This window comes from Choloepus didactylus, chromosome 15 (genome assembly GCF_015220235.1).
Source record: "Choloepus didactylus isolate mChoDid1 chromosome 15, mChoDid1.pri, whole genome shotgun sequence".
In the NCBI taxonomy this organism is placed as follows: domain Eukaryota; kingdom Metazoa; phylum Chordata; class Mammalia; order Pilosa; family Megalonychidae; genus Choloepus; species Choloepus didactylus.
The window spans coordinates 11022868-11040330 of NC_051321.1; the positions used below are offsets into that span (position 1 = coordinate 11022868).

At 36.0% G+C, this 17463-nt stretch overlaps 1 protein-coding gene across 4 annotated transcripts in view; it reads right to left on the reverse strand.

Annotated features, from left to right (window-relative positions):
• Positions 1-17463, reverse strand: part of PLEKHA1 (pleckstrin homology domain containing A1) — an 82949-nt gene that overhangs the window by 15580 nt on the left and 49906 nt on the right. For all 4 annotated transcript variants that reach the window (XM_037804751.1, XM_037804752.1, XM_037804750.1 and 1 more), the window contains 4 exons: positions 15519-15616; positions 8819-8950; positions 5265-5408; positions 3421-3489 (listed from right to left, as the gene is read on the reverse strand). In XM_037804751.1, the coding sequence (XP_037660679.1) occupies positions 3421-3489; positions 5265-5408; positions 8819-8950; positions 15519-15616 (443 nt within the window). The remainder of the gene's footprint in view (positions 1-3420; positions 3490-5264; positions 5409-8818; positions 8951-15518; positions 15617-17463) is intronic.

A 17463-nucleotide genomic window follows, 5' to 3' on the forward strand; every position in this document is an offset into this window, starting at 1 on the left:
TGTGCACATACATTTTTAAAATTATTGAAAAACACTTTTAAGCCATTATCTTTTAGAGATACACAATGAAATATGTCAACATGAAATGAAGAGATGTCTAAGATTGGCTTCAAAACACAAGGGTGAGCTGGGGAATTCCTGATATTCTCGCAAGCATTGGGGACCACCAGCTTAGTAGGCCGAGATCTCAATCTCAGGGCTTGCCCTTTTGAAGTTTGTTACTGCAAAGAAGAGGCTAAGCCCACTTATAATTGGGCCTAAGAGTCACCCCCAGAGGGCCACTTTTGTTGCTCAGATGTGGCCTCTCTCTCTAAGCCAACTCAGCAGGTAAACTCAGAGCCCTCCCCTCTACGTGGGACATAACTCAGGAGTATAAATTTCCCTGGCAACAAGGGTTGTCCTCCCAGGGATGAGCCTGGACCCTGCATCATGTGATGAAGAAAGCCTTCTGGACCAACAGGGGGAAGAGAAATGAAACAAAATAAAGCTTCAGTGGCTGAGAGATTTCAAATGGAGTCAAGAGGTCATTCTGGAGGTAACTCTTATGTGTTATATAGATATCCCTTTTAGTTTTTAATGTGTTAGAATAGCTAGAAGAAAATATCTGAAACTATTGAACTGCAATCCAGTATCCTTGATTCTTGAAGGTGAGCGTATAACTATACAACTTATATGGTGTGACCATGTGATTATGAAAATCTATAATCATTTGCCCATTGTATGGACAAATGAGTAGAAAAATGGGGACAAAAAAGTAAATGACTAATATGGGGGAGGAAGGATATGGGATGTTTTGAGTGTACTTTTTACTTTTATTTTAATTCTTATTTTTTGGAGTAATGAAAATGTTCAAAAAATGATTGTGTAGATGAATGCACAGCTATATGATGAGATTGTGAACAACTGTTTTACACTTTGGATGACGGTATGGTATGTGAATATATTTCAACAATAAAAAAAAAAAAACCCCACAAGGGTGGAAGTGGGTGATGGTACAGATGAAACAAAATGAGCCATGTGTTGATAATTATGAAAGCTAGGTGATGGATATATGGAGGTTCAGTATACTATTGTCTACTTACTTTATGTTTAAAATGTTCCATAATAAAAATGTTGTATAAAAGAGCCCTTTTATACATATATCACTCTTGTGCATATATAAAAAAGAAATACATAAACAAAATAAACTGGCTAAAGTCTTTTTTAAAACTTCATATTCAGATTCCAACCCTCCTGAATCATTTTTTGACTTGGAGCCATCAATGTCAATGTTTTTCATTCCGTACCATTCTCTGTGCCAAAAGAGCATCGATGATGCAGCACTTCCTAAGAATGTTCCACTGTGTCACCAAGATTTTCTTCCAAGCTAGCACACCCTATTCTGCAGGATTGGAGGCTGTTTTCTTGTTGCTGTGCAGACACTAGCAAATACAACGATGGCACAACTGCCAGCTGACCACCACCGCGTCTTCCTCAACCCCAACACACACCCCTAAGACTTAGTTAAAATGCTAAAATGTGAGGGAAGTATGTATCTTAGGCATTGGTAGAGATCATTAACTATAAATATACTTAAAAGTTTTCTACTTTATTTATTTTCTAAAGACTTATATTCCTAAATACACATAGCATAATTTCCCTACCGCCTGATAATTATTCTTTCTTCTCAGATGTCAAAGCACAGTGTCAAGTATGCAGTTTTAAATACTTAGAAAATATTTCTCTAATAGTTCTTATCTCACTATATTAAAATTATTAGGGGGAGGGAGTAGGGGACATGTCAACTGCCCTGGCATAACTAAACTTCTGCAGGTCTGAGACCATCTCTGACTGCTGTCTTTATTTCCAGATCACAGAACAGTATATCAGGACCATACAGAGCTCAATAAACATACGTTATGTGCACGACTCTTTCCAAGAGTGCTGGCGTTAATTAAAATCATTGACTCAACCCACCACCAAAGCATGAGTGTAGCCTTCTGTGATACTGATGCTGGTACTTTTTATCCCCCCTGTTTTTCAGGGCCTGTGTCCACCTTCTTCAGTGCCCTGTCTTCCCAGTTCTTAGATGATCACTTGGCCCACAGTAAGCCCTCAGTGGTTGGGAACTGAAGTAACATACACACACCTCTCTACCTCCCCCAAACACCCACACACCATGCTCTACTTTCCACATTCCATCACACACCACACATACCTCTCACTGAACACAAACGCATACACTTTGGGCTCTTCCCCAGAATATGGCTGGTACTTTCTGAACCAAGTAATGACTACTTCCAGTTCAGGCTCTTTGAATTTGAAGTCTGAGAAAGGCCCCATGCTAAAATGGCTATTCCTGTTCTGCTAGGACACTTTTCATTCACTCAAAATTATCTATTGGTTATCTACCAACTGACAGGCCCTGTGTTCACAAAGGAACTTAAGAAGCTCCCTTAGTTTAGTTGTGAAAACAAGCATGTGTACAATTGTGGAGCACAGTGGGAAGTACTCTGATAGGAGCGTGCACAGGGTACCCTGGGCAAAGACATAGCACCTACCCCAGAGTCCAAACGTATCCCAGAAGAACGGAGGCCTGAGGTGAGTCTTAAAATAGCCCCTTTCTATTCTCTAGTGTTCTACTGTGCCTTATAGTAGCCACTAACTATGTATTGCTATTTAAACTAAAACTAAATAAAATTAGTTTTACTTTTAAAATGAAATCAAATCAGTTCCTCAGCCCCACTATTCACGCTGCAGCGCTTATGCAGCACAGACACAGAACATTTCCATCACTGCAGAATGGTCTACTGGGCAGTGCCATTCCGGTGCCGTCATTCCAATAAGGGACATGGTTCCCCTCTCAAAGCTCCCACAAAACAAGACAAAGTAGGACAGACGTTTAAAGTACAGAATTGCATTTCATTTACCCAACAGTCTACTGCAGGATTCAGGTCACCTCACAACAATATTTTAAATAAGGCTATAACTCAAACAATTCAAAGAGGGACTTTCAATCTTTGATTCCATTTTCAGATATGGTAAAAATATCTTAAATGAAAAACTAGTCAGAGTCAATTTGAAATAAGAAAAGAAAATGTCAAGAGAAGGCAGAAATACAGACAGGTAAAGGTTGACTTCGGGAGACTTAACCCTTTCCACCAGTTCTTCTACTGCTCTTTTAGGGAAATTTATATACTGGAAGGTCCTGATATTTTAAAATGTTTCAAGGTGGAGTGCCTCTTTGAAGACGTATTTATTTAAGATGAATTTAACAAAAATACCATTAACCAAAAGCATAACAACAAAAACAACAAAACCGAATTCTCTGTACCTAACAAAACCAGAATTTAATTATTTAAAAAGAGAGGACAAAAATGTATACATGTAATCACCAAAATGCAACATTTTTAAAGCAACATTTATGACAGAGAAACATACCAGTTCAGACTTGAAGTAGCCTATTGTGTTTTCGTCCAATTGAAAATATCTTCTCTTCCAGTTTTTCATCTACCAGAGATGAACACGGACATAAGACTCTTGTTTCTAAGAATTTAGGTCAAATCTTATCATCACCTAATTAGTCTGATACGAACCCCACAATCGGAAATGCCAAGCACTGCAAAACCTCACTGCCCTCCCTTAGCGAGAAGATCCACACCTCTCCCCAGATACTCAGACCTTGAATTACTAATACAACTTTACTGGCTGGCTTTCAGCTTTTATTATATGAATTTATAGTATGATTTCAGGAATCTGGAGTACATTTTTAATGCTCTTAAGGTTTGTTTTTTTTAAAGTGCTTCCTCTTCATCCCCACAAAGCACTGTTATCAATAGTCCAAGCGCAAGTACAGGACATGTTATTTAACCACTTTAAAATGCATGACTCCTTCTACTAGTCTTTTTCACACAGAAGTAAAGTGAAAATATTTAATAAATTGAGCCTATTTTGTGTAAATATTTTTTATTAACAAAATACAGTTTTGGTGAAAGCACTTAAGTATCTTTAGGCCACTGATATTTTGGACTTAAGAGTAAAACGAAAAGAAAAGACTATCTCCTAAAAAGCTCTCATTAACACACAACAGAGTCTCACAGCCTGAAGGGAATCCTGACCTCACCTGTAGACTTTCTACAGTGAAGAACCTCTAGCTCTCACTTTCATTTCCCTTGGCCTAAAAAAGGGTCAAAAATCTAGGGATGTGAGAACTTACCCTTGGCCGGCCTAAATGAACTAGAGTTGCCAGAAAGTGATGGCAAGTCAAACAGAGCTGTCAATAGTGTTTTTAAGTATTTCTTTACTTTTTAAACTTTATTTTCCCATGAAATTCTAGAGAATATGCATAGTTCACACAAAAAGAGTAGCTTAAATTTTAAAAGATACTGCAGAACTTTAGATTTCCTGAAACTCTCCATCATGGATCTGGTGTGTGCGGTACCTGGGCTAATAATAGCTCCAATGCCATACCAGGTGTCACGCTAGGCGCTAGGCCTCTGTGATTTACACCTTTAAAAATCTCCAAACGGCAGGTTTTATAATGATTTGCCTTAAAAAGAAACTGAGCACCTGAGAGGTTAACTAAGTAGCCCAAAGTCACAGAGCTCTCGACTGTGGTCAGTCCAACACCAAATGGAGTAGTTAGGTCTCCACAGGTGCTGCTGAAAGGGACTCCTCCATATCCCAGGGCCCCTCGCCTTGCACAGGCCGACCCCTCCCTCCCAGCGCTCTCCCACCCCCTCCCTCCCAGCGCGCTCTCTCCTACCCCTCCCTCCCGGCGCTCTCCCACCCCCTCCCTCCCAGCGCTCTCTCTCCTACCCCTCCCTCCCGGCGCTCTCCCACCCCCTCCCTCCCAGCGCTCTCTCTCCTACCCCTCCCTCCCAGCGCTCTCCCACCCCCTCCCTCCCGGCGCTCTCTCTCCTACCCCTCCCTCCCAGCGCTCTCCTAGCCCTCCCTACTAGTGTTCTCTTTCCCCAACCTACTCCCAAGGGGGAAAACCAACAGAAAAACTTTATGGAATAAATTTAAACTGTTAGGAATGCTCACTTAAACTGATGGTCAGCGGTAAGAGGCATCAACTTACTCAGCTGCCCACAGCCCAAAGAAATAATAGCATGGGATTCTGAACAGAGAATAATCCCTGTTCTATCTCCTGACTGGCCTCCTTGGCATGCTTGTCTCTCACTTTAGGTCTTTCATAAAACAAAGCAATCTGTATGTTAATTTGAAAGTTTGTTAATACATCCTCATTTTCATTATTTCATATATTTTGTTAAGCTACTTACCACTGCTCCTTGTTTTACACAATATCCAGCTTTGATAATTGCACTATCTGGAGGTGGTTTAGGACTAAAGTAAGGAAGATGGCTTTGGGACCGTTTCAAATTATTTCTGTCAATACTTTCACCACATTCATTTACTTCTTCTTTCTAAAATGAAGCAAAATAAATACATGAATATTCTTCCTTATTTAAATCCAACGCATAATTTTATTTCATGTTGTTATCCAGGTAGAAAATCTTAAATTCTATTTTAATTCAGTTAGGAACACAGATTTTCAAGTGGAGAGTTTCCTAATTAAGCTAAGATACTTAATCATAACTTTCATGTCACTGATTAAACCACCAATTTCCATTTCTTCTATTTTGCAAAAGTCCTGCCACCATTGCTTTTTCTGGTGGGGGTGGGGGAGCTAACTTTGTGTTTTGAAATTATTATATACATTCATGGGAAGTTGCAAAAAAAAAAAAAAATTTACAAGGGGGTCCCATGTATTCTTCAACCATTTCCTGCAGTAGGAAACTGCATAATAATAGCACAATATCAAAATCAGGACACTGATACTGGTACAATCCAAACCTTATTCGGATTTCATCAGTTTTACATACACTTACTCGTTTGTGTGTGTGTGTGTGTGTGTGTGTAGTTCTATGCAGTTTTATCACATAGGTAGATCACATAGATAGGTAGATCACCACCACCACAATCAAGAACTATTCCATCCCCACAAGGCTCCCTTAGGCTACCTTTTATGGGTCCCATCCCTAACCCCTGACGGCCACTAATTTACTCTCCATCTCTATAATTGATATTTTGAAAATGTAATATAACTGGAATCATAAAGTAGGAAACCTTTTGAGATTGACTTTTCTCACTCATAATTCTCTGGAGATTCAGCCAGGTTTTTGCTTTTACCAATAGTTCACTCCTGTTTACTTCTGCGTAGTATTTCACAGTATGGATGGACTACAGGCTGTTTAATTATTCAACCGTTGAAGGACATTTGAGTTTTTTCCAGTTTCTGGCTATTAGGAATAAAGCTTCTACGAACATTCATGTATAGATTTTATGTGAACATAATTTTTCATTTCTCTGCATCATATGGGAATTGCATGTTTAATTTTACAAGAAACTGACAAAACTAATTTTGAGAGTGGCTACACTATTTTACGTTCTCACCAGCAACATAAGAATTATCTAGTTTCTCCTTATCCCTGCCAACGTTTGTGTCATCATTAATTTTTTTTTAGCCATTGTGGTCGGTGTATAGTAATATCTCACTGTGCTTTTAATTTGCATTTCCCTAATGGTAACAATACTGAACATCATTTCACATGCTTATTTGCCATCTGTATAGCCTTCACAGTGAAATGTCTAATTCATGTCTTTTGCCCATTTTCTAACGACTTGTTTTCTATTGAGTTTTGAGAGTTTTTAATATTGTCTAGAGAGACCTTTGTCGGATATGTGGTTTGCAAATATTTTACTTCAGTCTGAAGACTTCCCTTCTATCATCCTAACAGGGTCTTTGACAGAGCAAACACTTTCAGTTTTGATAAGGTCCAATTTATCTTTTTTTTTTTTCCTTTTTAGGATGGGGCTTTAGATGTCAAGTTTAAAAACTCTTCTTCTAGTCCTAGGTTCTGAAGATTTGTCTCCTATGTTTTTCTTTAAGTTTTGTAGTTTTATGTTTTAAGTGTAAAGGCCAGTCCCTTTAAAAAAATTACTCAACTATACCTAAGTCTTAATATCCCCCAAAGCATTGGCTTCCTGTTTCTTTATAACATACAACACATCTGATGATCTAAAATTCCACAAATAAGTCCAAGGTGTATTTTCAAGAACTTCAAAATTTTAAGAGAAGAACTACATACTTGAGCCATATCTTGAGGAATTTCCAACATGTTCTAAATTTAGACAGGTCAACAGCACTAATTATGTACCTAGTTTTGTAATCCTAGCACCTGACTGCTTACCCAATATTTACTGAGTAAATTAATGATGCAGATGAGATTACTAAAATTTTCTTTATAGTATACTGTCTAATTTTTTGATACCCCTTTAAATGTCACCAGGTATAGAATCCTAGAACCTAATGAACATTTTTTATAAAATTAAAATGCAACAAAATTTTAATTCTATGTAAAATGCAAACAATCTCAATACAATTTGGCACTTTATAAACCTTTTAGATCAAATTGTTTTATATACTGTATTTTTCAGGTCTTTTGCCAGGGGAGGGTGATTAACAGAAAGAGAATTCTTACAGCAGTCATTAATTCAAAAGGTATCTTTCGAGTGCTTTCTTCATGGTAAACAAAAGAGAAAACTGTAAAAATCCCTGCTTTTGTGAGAGCTTGCATTTTTTACCAAAGTTGGATTAAAAGAATAAGCTAAGATTGTTGTGTGTGTTGTTTTTCCACAAGTAATGACTTCAACATCTTAAAGTTCTAGCTAATATGTAGTATACTAAGCTTTTTAGACTTTTATTGTTTCTTGCTTTGACATAACAGCAAGACTATTTGTCTTTAGTATTGCCAGTGTTGGGCAATACTAATTAATTACTTTAAAATTCTTGTTTTTCCAACTGCTAGTCATTTAATTTCATTACAAAACCATTCTTTCTATAACAACACCAGTGATTTCAGCTTACATAAAAGTTTTAATTTTATCAAAAATTGTTTATAAATTTAAACTGTTCATAATACCTCATAAGACTTAAGTTAGCATATCAATACTTTGGGGATAGAATTAAGCAAAAATCTTCCAGTCTTCTGTTCAGCTCACCTAAGCCAGACTGTAGAAAAACAAGCTTTAAAACTTATCCATATTACAAACTCTTTGATGTAGCGATTCTATTTCTAAATGTCCCTAAAATTTAAGCTACAAGAATGTTTGTCATAGCATTATTAAAAAGAAAAAAAAAAAAGGAAAGAAAAGAAAAGAAAAGAAAAGGGAAAAAGAACATTATTTGTCTAACAACAGGGGATTTGTCAATTTTGGTAAATCCATGGTACAACTGCTATGTAGTCATCAAAAATGATGCAAGATGAAGTTGTGGAACTGTGACCCATGACATTCTTTGAGTTTTTCTCTCTAACTACTTGTGAAATCGTACATTGAAAGTTATCACTGTTATATATACATGTTAAAATTCACAATAAAAAATGGGAAAAAATGATGCAGAATAATTTTTGATGACTTGGAAAATATTTGTGATTTAAGTGAAAAAAGGTGTTTACAAAGTCTCATGTGTAATTCATATCTCCATTTCTGGAAGGAAAAAGTACACCAAAGGGGGCTCAGTGAAAACATGAGAAGTGTTAGATGTTGTTAACCTGTGATTTCCAAATTTTTTACCATAAACACATTCTTCTGAAATAAGAAACAAAAATAAAAGTTTTTTTAATACCAGATAATCTGCAGTGAATTAACACCTTAAAATATTTAGTAATATTGTATTAATTCAGTAAAGATGCATTGTTTTAGTTTTAATAACAATACAAAATATGAGAAAACAGTAATTAAACCATTACAGGACAGACTACTAATTTATTACCTGAGTTGGTGTAATGATGGGTACACCACCCACAATATCAGTTCTGTAAGACACCTGCTTCTTCCCACATGGATGTTCACCTTGGCGACTCAGGCTTTCAGAAGGAGGCTGGGAGTCTGACGGCTTTGGTACCTGAGATAGTAAGTCAAAGTGAATCACTTTGTAGGCAGTATCACGTATGTGACCATGTTAGATCATAGATGTTGCAACTAATTGTCCATTTATATATAACTGACAAATATGTATATACATGTTATTTAAATGTATGTGTATATGACTCCTTTAAATTCTCACACTATTTTTTCTATATTACAGTAATACTTTATAATATAGCCATCATTTACTGAATGGTTACTTGACTGAAAACTGTTTTATGTATTTTTTTCCATTTAATCCTCCTCTTAACAACCATATGGCACAGGAACCATTTTAAAGGTAAGGAAACAGGTGCAGAGGCATCAGGAAACATGTTTAGATGCTAGTTGTACCACTTCCTAGCTAAATTTGTGTAACCCTCTTCCAAACTCAACTACTACACTACATTCCCTATTTTCAGAGAACTTAAGATTGTATTACAGCTCTTTGTTGTTCTCTTGCCCTTTCCTCCATTCCTACCTGTGATTCTGTAAGGGCCAAGGACTGGATCATGGCTTATTCATCTTCACCAGCCCAAGAACAGAATTTACTACCAAAAACATAGTTCAGCCATTCAATAAATGTTGAAAGACTGACCAATGGATGAATCCAAAGATCATTAGGGAAAAATAATAAAATATTTAACATAAATCAAAAGTCAAAATGCTCAAAATACCTTAAACTTCTTGTCAGGAATTTAAAAAGGAATCCCAATACTGATATCAGTGATAAATCACTCGCTCTTTAGGATAAACAATGACCACGGAAGCAAAAGACTCTGATATATTAACACCTAACTAAAATGGAATTCAAGAATCAGAAGTATCACAAACTTTTTAGTCGTCCTTATATGGCCTAATCAGGGAATAAGGTATTTCATAATCAATTTGTCTATAGACTGTTAACTTTATAGTTTCTATTTGGAATACAAATTTTTAAGGTTTTGAATAAAATGTAATGAACTGTACTCAGAACCAGCTTTGGTGCTGAACACAATTTAATCACTCCCCAGTGATTTTGAAAGACAATTTGAGAATCTTGTAGTCTCTAAGAAACATTATGACAAACATTACTAACAAACAGAAAAGTACAGTTATAAAAAAATTTAATTTTAAATTAAATAATTTGTATATAACCTGGCAAACCCTGTCAAAAGGTACTGGCACAGCTACCGGGACACTGTTCACATTGTATACAAATGTATTCATGTGTGATTCCAAAGCAGTGGCTTCTCAAGCTTTCCTATGCATAAGGAATCAGCCAGGGTCACTATTAGAAATTTCAGATTCCCAGGGTCCACACCCAGAAATTCCAAGTCAATAAACCCATGGCCCACAACCCCTCACTTCCAGCAGGAACACCAGATGTTTGTGAGGTGATGCTTCATAGAGCCCACTCTGAGAAACACCACTCCAAAGCCCGTGCACTCTTCACAGGATGCCACGCCTACCAGGTTTATGGAAAAGCAGGTATACAATGGTCCTTGCAGACCAGGCTTTACACAGAAGCTTTTTGCAAAGTATCAGGTAAACATGGTCTAAACATGTATCAGAGGACCTGTGGTAGATCCCAATCCAAAACATAAACATAATTTCTGGATACAAAAGACGAATCACTTGGTTGCCTTCTCAAACGCCTCTACTCCTTCCATTCCCTTCGGCCCCTTGAGAGGCCTCCCTCACAGCTTTCTCCCCGGGCTTGGTCAAGCTCGACCCAAGCCGTCCTGTCCATGTTAACCCTCCAGCAGAAGCAAAGGAGAAAGAAACAGGAGTGGAAGAGAGGAAACCTGAAGAAGAATACCTCTAGGTTCTTCTACGAGTTTTTTCTAGAAGGTTGCACATTTTGGAGGGCTTTGTGAAGACAACAGAATAATGGACAGAATTTTACTTGACATGATTCACATAAATACAATCAATTCTCATTATTCATGGATTCTGCATTTGCAAATTTTCCTACTCTCTTAAAATTTATTTGTAACCTCAAAACCAATACCTGCAGCACACTTTTGTGGTCTTTCACAGGTATGTGCAGAGTGGCGAACAATTTGAATTGCCCAATGCACACATTCCCAGTTGAGGTCAAACAAGGCAACCCTCTGCCTTCCTGTTTCAACACTTGTAAACAAGTGTTGTTTTTGTGGTATATTTATGTTATTTTTGTTTGTTTGTTTTTGTTTTTTTTGCATTTTGGAGCTTTTTCTTAGTGATTTCCCTGTTTAAAACTGCCCCAAGCACAGCGCTGAAGTGCTGTCTAGTGTTCCCAATCCCAAGAAGGCTGCAATACGCCTTATGGAAAAAATACATTGTTAGATAAGCTTTGTTCTAGGCCTGCTGGATGTGAGTTCGATGTTAATGAATCAACAACATGTATTAAACAAGTTGTCTTTAAAAATAAACATACACAAAATAAGGTTATGTATTGATCAGTTGATGAAAACACTGTGATCACAGGCTCTCAGGTACCTAACCATGTATTTCCCTTAAGGGCAATGATGTTAGCATTTGTTAATTCAGTATTCCCAGCAACTTTATAGAACACAGATAAGGAGAATCGACTCTACAGAAGAATGAAAGGGTTTCAAAGGATACCATACAATTCACTGAGGAAGCCAATAGTATTTTCTAATGAATAGCGTCATGTATTCCAATTATTTTGACAGGGAAAAGATGGTAAAGTTACTCCATTAAGAACAGAAAACAGCATTAAGAGAACTTGAAAACAGAAAGAAAATGATTTAGTCAATCATATTAGATTAAATCTGCTGCTAAGAAGTGACACATAAGAAGTAGGTATTCCTCTTTTGAGAAGCTGTGATTTTAAACATACAGGAGAATTTCCTAAGTAACCTCTAATATATATATATCTCACCCTAAAATATACTGAAATTTCTATTTTTTCCATTTTTCTTCCAGAAATGACAATACACTAAAATTCTTGCCTATACTGTTAAGCCCACTGCGTACAATTTCTCCCTACTAAAAAACCAATGCCAAATATGGTATAATTCCAATGGTAAAGCCAAATAAATACATAACTCAGAATTGCATTTTGTTATAAAAATTATCTAAATTATAATATGCCTTCCTATTCCCTAAGAATAAGAAAAATAAAAGCAAAATACTCATGATTGCAGGTATTCTCTTGAAAATTCTGAATGAAAACTTAGTCTAAATTCAGCCATAAATAAACATATTTTCAGAACCAAAAAGAAAAGTGATCTCACTGGAGACAATAAAGGTCAAAGAAATTGAATATGCTCCAATTTCAATACTGTTTTTTTTTTCCTTCCTTTCCCTTCCTTTTTACCCTTTTCTTATGTGACTGTGTTTTTTTTGTCAGACATCTGGATGTAAAATTTGGCAGGTATTTATCTGCACATGATCCCTTCAGGTGTCACCTGCCTAACAGTAAGAAAATAAAAGGGGGGAAAATGGTAAAAACATAAAAGAAAATCTATAGAAAGAAGACACAAACAAAACAGATTTAAGTAGTTACGTGTGTAATAAATGAAATGTTGCAGGTTTCTCAGAAGTTATACAGAAGGTTGATGTTCATTTCACCAGGAATAATGACAGGGCTTGAGATGGAAACCTAAAACATTCAAAAACAAATTCCTGGGTCTTGCGATCTTTCTGGGGGCTTTATGCATGACCTGCTGGTATAAAATACTAGTAAAAGGTGAAAAGCCTAACACTTTGGAGCCCATACATTTTGTTAGGATTGAGATCCTGTATTTTAGCTTTTTCTACCTGTTTTCTCTTGCCAATTAAAAACAAACAAGCAAAACAAACTTGTGGATTTCTGCCATACCTTCAAATGACCAACTTTTAGATTTAAACCTAATATTGATTTTTAAATTAAAATCTAGGGTAGAAAAAGACATTTCTGATTTAATAAAAAAAAAAGTGAGTTTCTGTTTTTGAATAAATTATACACATTATGGACATTCCTTAATAATCAATAAAGGACCAGAGCACACTACAGTTATACTGGTATTAATATAAACAAATGGTTAGTTGAGAGCATACTTTAAAATTTGATATTCCAAATTCTAGTCACTGATACTCCTTTCATGGCTGATTCCTCCACTATTATTCTTTCTTTTTTTAAATTAGGGAGGAAATGTAAAATGCTGGCCATCAACTAACATTTGCTAGACCTAATGAAAGTAATCGAAGAAAGCCACAGACCAGATGGCAAGATACCATACTTAAGAAATGTAATAATCACTATTCTTTCACTACCCTCTGACCACCTCTATCCTTAGATCACCCAGTTCCAAAACCTAGTTTTGGATTCCCAAAAATGTTAGCTTGTACTATACACCACTGAAGTACACAGTTAACCAAAATGCCATTTGGAATGATTCCATAGAGAGGTAAACTGCAAATATATTAAAATGTTAACTTCAATTCTCCAAACAAACTACATATAAATAAATAAGCAGCAATTTCCATAGGAAAGTATGACAAATTAGAGATTCCATAGTCTAATACACTTTAATGTTTAAATATAAAATTAAAACTGGTACAAATTTTTAAAGAATAAAAATTAACATAAAATAAATCTTTTTTAAAACTTGGGAATTTCTTTCATTGTTATTCTAAGTTAAATTTGTTCTCTATATAAAATTGATTTTTAGTAAGTGCTATAAATTCTAAATTCATTTTGATAGTTATAATCATTTTGTTGACAAGCTAAGCATTTCTGTATCTTAATAAATTTACATTTTCTAAATGTGAATTATAAAAACATGGAAATCACTTACCAACAAATTTATCTTAAAAACTATAAAAGTTTTCAACATGTAAAATAAAGCTGCAAGACCACAAAAACTATTTAAAAGTCCCCAAATTTTAAAATATTTATCTAATCCGTAATCTGTTTCTCTATTATGCTAAAAAACTCAACAGTGACATTTGTACAACTACTTCATACCATTAATAAATTAGAACAATTCCAGAGCCCTCAGTGTTAAAAAGCCTGAGACCACTCACTACTTTTCTCTTAAGGCACTAAGAAAAGTGCTACTTATCACTTCAAACTGTAAAAAAATGAACTAATACAGCAGTTACTAGAATTTCTCTTTCTAAAGAATAATATTAAATAATATTAAAAGAGTTAAAAATAATCAGTTAAAATCTTTTAAGAATACATACTTCTGAATCAGTTAAAAAAATTGTTTTCCTGAAACTGCACAAACTTAAAATAACTTCTGCTTCATGCACAGATCAGATGCAGTGCGTGGGTGTTCTGTCATGTGGTAAAAAGCTGTTTTGGTGCAAGACAAAAAAATCTGATTTAACTCTGAGAACAGCCTTAGTTATATTAACTCTTTATTTTGTTGTGATATCAATATGGAATTCTTCATTTTAGATGGGAACTAATAAGTGACTAACATATGTCAACTTTCAGAACATACGTTTTTGAGAATGAGTCATTTAGGGTCCGTAATTAACTGCACTTCAGTAAAAACACACTTCAATTTATATATAAGCCTCACACAAAAACTCCTTCCTGACCCTTTCTATGTGAGTATTATTTTTCTCTACAAGCATGTAAGGAGGATAAAGAAAAAGCACGAGGGGGTATAATCAGGAACTAGGACCCTTTTTATTATCTGTTACTCATCATCAGTAGTAAATTCTCTCAGAAAGTTTGTTTTTGGCTTTAGGAACAGGAGAGACAGGAAAAGGCTCTTTTCTAAGAAGCAGAGACGCAGCGGCTCAGAGCTCAGAGCTCAGGCTCCGGAGTCAAACAGACTGGGCCTGGCTCACAGCTCCGCATACTACCAGCTACGTTCTGACACCTGTGAAAGTTACGCCATCTTTCTAAGCCTCACGTTTCCAGATAATTTAGTAAAATCTTTAGTGCGAGGCACAGCACATCATAGATAATCATAAATATTAATGTCCTTCAGAAAACTAAAAAGAGGAGGAACCAGGTTGGATGTAGAAAGTTGCAGCACTGCAAAGGAGTACAAGGGTATCCAGCCATAGAACTCAAGAAAAAAAGATGAGAAAAGCAGTTTGGAACCTAAGACAAACTTCCCAAGAGCCAGTGGACAGGATCCCCTGGCCACCACAGCTCCTCAGATCCCATCCTTACCCCTACACCTCATTTCCAAACCTTCCCCTCCCCTTGTCCTGCTACTATCATCAACTCCTGCCCTGTATAAGTCCAGGCCCAGTCATGGCTTTGAAGCTGGGAGTGCCTCCTCCAACTGCCTGGGTGGGTGGCAGGAAACTACTTTGGAAGAAAACATCCTCCTCAAGGTAGAACTCAAAATGCTTTTTCCCCTAGCAACACTGCAAGCAGTGGTTAGGATCCACAGCACTATATCTCATTATTAAGGCACATAATTGGTTAAGCAAGCATTTATGGGCAGATTTAAGCACAGTCACCATGTACAGGAAAGTGTGTTCACATTCTAAGCACCTGTCTTTTAAACAAGCTGTGAGTGTACAACTTGTTGGTAAGCTGGGGACAATGGGTAAGTTTACTTTCAAAATGTAAAGATGACTTCTAGACATTATAAACTAGTCAAAAAAATAAAAATACTTACTGTAATTTTTATAGCTTTGTTCAGCACATTTATCCATTCTACAAGGTCCTGCTGATCATTGGCTTGTAAGAAGTATTTCCTCATCCCTGCATTCATAACTGTTGAGAGAAAAAATAAACTACAAAACATGAACTTTTGTACATGTTACCTGCAAATTTATGTTCACAGCAGTTAAAAAACTCTGCTAGGTTTCAATATTGTGATTCTCTTGGATTTGACTAAATATTTTAGGTCATACCATAAATACTGCTTTTATCACTGGATAACATAGGTAAAACTTATTTTTAATGGCCACATGGTTTTTCATTAAGTGGATATACTGCATTATAGTTGGCCAATCTCCTAATAGACATTTAGGTTATTTCAATTTTTTACATCAAAATGGCACAATGAAGCATCATTGTGATGATGAAATACATATATATATATACATATACACACACACATATATACATATAAATATATTTACATATAATAAATTTATTTCTCCATACCTGGGGTAGTCTTTCTGTAACTAAATTGCTTAACACAGACCTTTGACCCAAGGTCAAAGGGAACTCACATTTAAAATTGCATAGATATTAGCAACTGCCTACCCAAAGGTGAATCCATTTATATTCCTATCAACAGTGGATACAAAGGCCTATTTCATCTACTATCCCTCACCAGTCCTGGTGTTTAGCACTTATTCTGGTTACAGACTTAATATTCTCTGTGGCATTGGGGATGGGAGCCTGCAAATCATATTTCCTGGACTTCATTGCCAGCTCCAGTCATGTTCTGCCAATGGGAGGTACTGCTGGGAGCCTGGAAGGTGGGGAGAGGGGAAAAAGGGACCCTCTTCCTAATTCCTGATTTTGTTGGCCTCCCTCCAGTAGCACCACACAGCTAGCTATGGCTCCAGAGTTTTTGCACACTCCCAACGCCAGTCTTGCGGAGTCCCTTCAGATGCCAAGCCCTACCTCCATAGTGGCTTCTCCTCCAAACATTCTGGTAACACCACCTCTTCTCTTTTGCCTCTCTGGTCATATGGGTGGTAGATACTGATATCAGGGTTACTTCAGCATTCTTATTGTGCTCTTTCAGCCCTCTAACACTTGGGTAACTAATTTTCCTATAGCAAATCCCTTGTGTTCAAAATACTTAGCATAGTGTGTTTTCCTGACTAGATCTTGACTCATACAGGACTCCTGGAAAACCTAACTGGTAAATAATTATACCATGCTTAAATGTGAATTTCTCTGATTACTGACACAAATTAGTTTTGTATGTTTACTGGCCATTTGTCTTTCTACTACGAATTTTGTTTATTTAACTTACCCATGTTTCTCCTGAGTTGTCAATTTATTTTTTATTAATTTATAGAAGCCTTTGTTATTAACCCTTTCTGTCTCATTACATGCATTTTTCCCAGTCTCTCATTTGTCTTTCTACTTTGTTCATGGTATCTCTGACCAAACACAAATATTCTGTTTATCCATCTTTTCTTTCATGCCTCTAGATTTCATATTATATTTAGAGAATCTCCCTTAAGATTATAAAAATATACACCTGTATTTTTCTAGCCCCTAAAAATTTTTCTTTGTATTTAAAATTTAAAGACATTTGGAACTTTAGATACAATTTAATTTATATACTACCTCATTAGACAATTTACTTGTATAAAGCAAAGCACACCCGCATGTGTATTTGTCTATTAACTACCAGAGCTATTTCTTGAATTAAAACTTATTGACAAACATTTAATTTTAAAAATATAAACATTATTGTAGGAGCTAAGGCACCTGAATAATTATGCTGATACAAATGAAATATAAAAATAACTTCTAAAAGTCTTCATCAAAGTTTTAAATAACATACTAGCATCTAGTTGAATATGACTGGGGAAATGGCTAAATGAAAACCCTCAAGGAAAAAAAATATCTTTTTCAAACACAGAAGATTT